This window comes from Apium graveolens, chromosome 11, assembly GCF_009905375.1.
Source record: "Apium graveolens cultivar Ventura chromosome 11, ASM990537v1, whole genome shotgun sequence".
NCBI lineage: Eukaryota > Viridiplantae > Streptophyta > Magnoliopsida > Apiales > Apiaceae > Apium > Apium graveolens.
In genome coordinates this window covers 168,011,899-168,018,350 of record NC_133657.1, presented here as the reverse complement: position 1 = coordinate 168,018,350, position 6,452 = coordinate 168,011,899, and the positions used below count along the sequence as shown (strand labels likewise).

At 32.2% G+C, this 6,452-nt stretch overlaps 1 protein-coding gene across 1 annotated transcript; it reads right to left on the bottom strand.

Annotated features, from left to right (window-relative positions):
• Positions 1–4,237: 4,237 nt before the first annotated feature.
• Positions 4,238–5,642, bottom strand: LOC141696116 (transcription factor FER-LIKE IRON DEFICIENCY-INDUCED TRANSCRIPTION FACTOR-like). The gene is made up of 5 exons (XM_074500302.1): positions 5,499–5,642; positions 5,141–5,446; positions 4,857–5,054; positions 4,589–4,762; positions 4,238–4,480 (listed from the first exon to the last, which is right to left on the bottom strand). Exons 1-5 carry the CDS (start codon positions 5,640–5,642, stop codon positions 4,382–4,384), a joined length of 921 nt encoding a protein of 306 aa, XP_074356403.1. The 3' UTR covers positions 4,238–4,381.
• Positions 5,643–6,452: the final 810 nt, after the last annotated feature.

Below are 6,452 nucleotides of genomic sequence, written 5' to 3'. Positions count from 1 at the left end.
GAGGAGAAACAAGAAAACAAAAAAGTTATTATCCTTGAACGCCACTTTCTCTAGGTAACTTTAGCAGAACCCCATTTGAAGTGGCGTTCTGTGCCATTTTTGAAAAAAATTGAACCTGTGTGCTATTTTTGGAAATTGAATGCAAAAGTGTACCATAAAAGGGACGAAGCCTATTTTCTTGTGGGTAAGTCTCATGTGAATACAATTATGGGCTCATGTATTACTTTTCATTCTCGTACGCGTATATATATATTATGTGTGTGTCTATAAGAAAACTAGAAATAAAAATAAAAATTTCTTAATCATGTCGAAATATAGCATATATGGTATGAAAATTAATTGTTGGGAGATTTAGAAAAATACAATGAAGTCATATTTTAAAAAAACTTACAGTTTGATATGAAAAGTCAAACTAAAGACAGAGGGGGGAAGCTGAGATTCTGTGTGGGAGGGTGCAGATGAGTTGAGTGTGGTGCTTTTAGGGGATCCATCTGATCTAATGGCTAAGATTAGTTTCTAATTTTTATTTTAAGTGTGAATTCTATCTGATCATTCACATATATACAGGACCGTGTCTAAGGGTGTACGACTTGCTCAACGGAACAGGGCCCTAAAATTTGAAGGGACACATTTTTTAGATGGATGCTTTTATTGTATATTTTATTTGCAAAAAAAAAAAAAAAACTCCCTCCGTTCCATTGATTTGTATACAAATCATTTGGGCACGGAGGTTAAGAAAATATGTATTTAGTGAGAAAAAAATAAGAATAATGAGTAAAATGGTGGGTCCAACCAATATTTAATGTATATAGTATATAATGGAAGAAATGAGTGGATATAAGTGGATGGTGTTAATTTTTTATATTTTTAAACTTTACTATTTTGGATAAAATTTGAAATGTATAGAATTAAGTGGGACATCCAAAAAAAAGGAAAGTGTATAGAAATGAATGAGACAAAGGGAGTAATATCATTTTCAATGAAAAAATGTACAAATAGAAGGAAAGTTATAGTGAATTATTAGTAAAGTTCAAATGGTTATAGATAATTATCTAGAGCTAAAATAAAAATGTTATATTAATTTTAACAATTTAAGTAAGTTATTAAATTTTAGAAAAAAAATTACTAAGCAAAGTATTTAATAAAAATATTAATTATTTTGATAACTAGTTTAGACTACTATTAGTCTTAACTATAAAATACTATGAATATTAGTTTTTTTTGACAACTTGTGCAATATATTAGTTTTTAATAATTTAATTTCTAGGTTATCAATTTATTTTAAAATATATTTATATTTATTTAAGATTTTATTAATTAATATTTATATATAAATTTAAATAAGTTTACATATAAGTTAGTTTTTATGTGATTATTTTTTTTATAATAATTATATTTGACTATTTATGTACTTATAAGATTTTTTCCCAACTCTAATTTACTATAATATTTTATAAATATAAATTATTATTATTATTATTATTATTATTATTATACACACACCACACTCAAGTACGAGGATTTCGATGCTATGGATGGGTAAAAAGGTACAAGCAAAAAGGACTACATGAGCACGCTAATTGAATTGCATGATCACGCTACGGAAGAGGGATGATACACGTGATCACGCTTTGAAATGGCAGGATCGTGCCAAACCAACCGTTGCAATTTGACGAGGGTGTAGAGTTTATGCATGACCATGCTAAATACTGCATGATCATGCTACCTTATAATAGATATTTTATTTGTAATTAGGATTTGGTTTTATTTCTTTTGTTTTAGGGTTTTATATCCATACCTATATAAATAGCATCATTATGTACTGGATGAAACAATCTTTTATTAAAATCAAAACCCTTAAGCGTTTTCTCTTGTTCTTCTTGCGGATTTAAGAAATCCTTGTAAATTCAAGATTTGCCTCGTAAATTTAAGATTTTTAAGGATTTCTCGTGTAAGAGTCCTTGCGAGTATTAGCGCTTATTTATTCTATGCTTCCGTGTTGCGTTAGTTGGCATCAGAGCAGTCTTTCCTGTCTTTTCATTACCTGATTCATTATGGGAAAAGAAATTATCAAAGAAGATTTTCGAGAGGTTACGACGACTTTAACCGCGATTCTGAAGATTTTCACAGGTCAAGTGGATACGTTGACATTCAAAGAGAATTATAATATCCAACAAAGCAGTGAAAAAAAGAAGACAGTAATCGAGTCACTCGAGGTGGAAAGTATCATGTCGGTGAGAATTTTGGATTGACGTTGAATATGGGCAATCGGCTCAGTGATATTGTAAAGTCTGATATATCATTATTTTATGGATCTCTTGGAGTTGATGAGTTTTTGAATAGGTATATTGATGTTGATAGATTTTTTACTGTTATGGGTGTTCCCGAGAGTAAGCAAGTGAAGATGGTAGATATCAGGTTAACGAGTATTTCTTCTATATGATGGGATAAACTTGTTATACAGAGTAAGAAACAAAAGAAAGAAACCCTTGTGGATTCAAGGTTTGCCTTGTGGATTCAAGGTTTTTAAGAATTTCTTGTGTAAGAGTACTTGCGAGGATTAACGCTTTCTTATCTTACGCTTCCGTGCTGCGTCATACACTATATATTTATTGCACTAAGTCGGGGGTATTCATAGAAACAACCCCACTGCTCTTCGTATTTGGGGCATGATCTGCGTACATCTTACCCCTAGACACGGCTCTAAGCGGTATATACTGGGTATGGTTGATTGATTGATTAATTGATTGATTAAATTTTTTAAGATCATACATAATTTTGTCTTAATTATTGGTCAAACTCTAGACAATTTAACTACATAATAGTCAAAATAATATGAGATGAAGGGAGTACAATTTATCTATCGAGTAAAGTTAGGTAACCTAAAACTTGTACAAGAATAGTTACAAAATGATGTGGTATGATACATGTCGAAATTTAATTCGTGACCGCCTATAAATCCACGCGGGTTTATATATTATTATGACTACAATTACTATTTATAAAGTATTTGGGAAAAATATGTAACAATATTTAGGACCTTTGACATTTTCCTTATCTATGATACTTGCACCTATGATTTTTTTTAAGGACTTCTTTATTGGAGATGATGTTATATTACATGTTTAAAATATATTTTATGATAGATAATGTGAATCCGGAAAAACCCAAAATTTTAAATATTAACAATATAACCTAAAGCAAGCCAACATCATGCCAACATCCAGTATGTCAACATGCACTTACGTATACCACATAGAACAAAACAATAAGTATGTACGGGTTCCACCCTCCCACCCCTAATCGATCCGGTCCCCGACCCCACCCCGAACTAGTCGGGAATTTAAGGTATTTTCCGTGTTTGGGGCGGAGATCGAGAAAAATTATAAAAAAATTCGAGGACCGGGACAGGGTCAGGGATTATAGTATCCCTGCCACATTTCCCGACTCTGAACCCGAATAATTATATATAATATAAATAAATAATAATTTATATGTATATTAAGTACAATAATACGAATAAATGTAATATTATACATAAATAAATGTATATAAATTTTTAAATTTTTAGTTTTTTACAGTAGAATATGATTTACTAAAATTAATTTTTAATATTATCTTTATTTTAAATACATTTCAATTCGAATAGCTATTTAAAATATGATATAAAGTATGTTAAAAAATATATTCAATTTTATTTAAATAAAAAATATTAGAACCTCGATTACCCATCCGGATTCTTGTTCCGTGTTAAGGGCAGGTGTTAGAGGAAGGGATTAGGATCATGGCAAGTTTGGGGAATGAGTTAAGGTTCGGGGATCGGGGCGGAGATTACACTCCCGAACCCCGAAATGACCCAATTCCCGTCCCTAACGACAAATGAATCATTGAAGTAATAATAATAAATTGATTAAATAAAGTAAAAAAAATACATGAATCTCTAATCATTTCATAGAAACAAAATTATATTTTGAATTTATAGGCTTCGTTTTGGGCTTTTGAATTTATATTACAAAATTAGCGGGCTATAAAATTTTTGGACCCATTGATCATGGTAGCCTATGCTTGGAACCTGGCCCAAACAGCTTTAAAGTTACATTTGCTAGAAGAGCAATCTAAAAAATCGGATATAGCTTACATGGTTCAAGAAAGTAACTACAAACAAAGAGAATAGCGATGATGACGAGCTAAATTGCCGTATTAGTAAACTAAGCCAATAGTGTATGACAGTGGCATTACCAAACATGGTTGATAGTGCACAATACTTGTGCATCAATTGTGACATCAACTAAAGGGCACAATACTCCTGCATCAATATTGTGTATGTCGACGGTGCACAATACTCCTGCATCAAACACGTGACATGAGAGAAGGGCCGTGCTTACAACGATTGTGGAATATCAAATCCTTGGTTAAGAAATGCTGCAGCTACCCATAGTTTCAGATTTGGTACATTCATGTCCGATTGGCCTTCTCTGACCTGTTTTTTTAGCATACACAGTGATTGAGTAAGAGCATTAAATGTGAATTCTAGTGAAATTATATTTAAGAAAAGTAACTTTTATTTTTCTGATAGAGGGGAGCTTACGTTCAAAGTGAATGTGAGATGAAAAGTATCATTTATAGTAGCCAAGTTCGAAGAATGAAGAACGAAGGTAGATAAAGATTCAAGAGCCTTGTAAAGTGAGGCTGCAACTCCATAGCCTTTGTTAGACACTACTCTTACATAGTATCCATTTTCTTCCAATTGAAACACACCTATCTGCATTCCCATCCAAATTTATATTTAACAATGTGACTTTAGTAACTTAACAAACAGTTCTTAGATATGTAACAGAGTAATTAGTAGAACTGACCTGCAAAATAATTCTAATTGTCGGATACTGGTATGCAATTTGAAACTTGTCTGCAATATCATGTACGCCTCCTTGTTGTCTATCCATTCTTGTCAGTGATGACTCGAGGCTTGCAACTTCAGCCTTTAACTTCTTAGCCTGCATTTGTAAATCTTGAACATATAATGCAGCATCTCCAACTATAGAGGCTTTATCCATCTGCATGTATCATTACCATGTTAAGTTTCGGATGATCTGTACCGTATTTTTCTAACAAAGGAAATATAAAGTACTTAAGCACATACCTTGGTTATATTAGGAACTAAAGCACGTAATGCGTAGAGCTTTTCCTTCATTCGACTTCTTCTTCTCTGTTCTTGAATTAAAGTTCTTGACCGGTCTCCCTTTCTGCTTCTCTTTGTTGGTGGCATAGACGTAGTTGTCATTGTTCCAGAAGAATATTCCAGTGGATCTTCTGGTGCTTCTTTCAATACCTCGCAGTTGTTGGATAAATGATTGAAATGAGAATGTTGATTGGGAAATGTGGTTGTAGGGGGGATATTGAAATGATCATACTGGATGTCCAAAACTTGGTTCAAACTGGTTATCGACTAAACAACCATTAATGTGATTACAGTCGAGGAAATTGTGGCAAAAATTAACGTTAAAATGTGCAGTTTCACTTTCACCTCTACTTAAAGAAATGAATTGAGCTAAATTTGATTCATCACTGAAATCAATTAAAGCAAAATTCTCTTGAACATGCCCCATTGGATTTTCAGATGAGCCTGTTCTCTCCATTACCATATGCTTAATGGCGAATGCAATGCCTGGCTACAATTATAACTACTTCTATATATATATAATACATCTGTGCTATGCATAGGTACATGCTGAACGTAGTTTCCAAATGATTATTATAAATGTGACAGGAACCTTCTTTCTGGGAATCTCAATAAAATGTAAGAGTTAACGGATTTTCTAATGTGTGCCCAAGGGCACACAATAAGCACTAACTCCCGTGAGTTTGATACATTTTTATTGGTCCTCTAATCATAAATATTGATGGACCCCCTGCATTTACAACAACTCCACCAATAAAAATTCACACATTAAAAAGACCGGAGAGTTAATACTACATTTCATGACACAATTGTCGATTAATTCAACAAGTTGTCGGTCTCATCTTTTTAACTTGCATAAGAGCATCTCCAAGCCGCATCTCTAGTCTAAATATAATATATAATATTGGCTCCTAGTAAATTAATGCGTGTTATTCTCCAATAATACTCTTTATATCAACTCTTAATTAATTTTTTAATATTAAATGGAAGTTGAATTCATAGAGGGACAAAAAATAGTGGAGAGAAAAAGATTCTTTTCATGAATATATAATATAATATTATTTAAGAGTGAGAAAGAAACTCTTAAAAGTGAGGAGAGATAAAAGACTTTTAGTAAATTTAAGAGCAACCTAGAGGTCTCTTGGAGGAAAAAAAAATCATCTCACTCCTCAAATTTGAAGTTAAGAGGCAAGTTAACAGACTATCGGAGATACTCTAATAGTCTTATAATATAAGTCCTGTGATTTAAGGGAGGATATATTGTTGCATCACA

Coding starts and splice junctions, on each gene's coding strand:
- LOC141696116 (XM_074500302.1), bottom strand. CDS start 5,642: ATGGTAATGGAGAGAACAGGCTCATCTGAAAATCCAATGGGGCATGTT. Junction 5,447..5,498: donor GTGAAACTGCACATTTTAAC/GTTAATTTTTGC, acceptor ATGGTTGTTTAG/TCGATAACCAGTTTGAACCA. Junction 4,481..4,588: donor ATCTCACATTCACTTTGAAC/GTAAGCTCCCCT, acceptor CTAAAAAAACAG/GTCAGAGAAGGCCAATCGGA.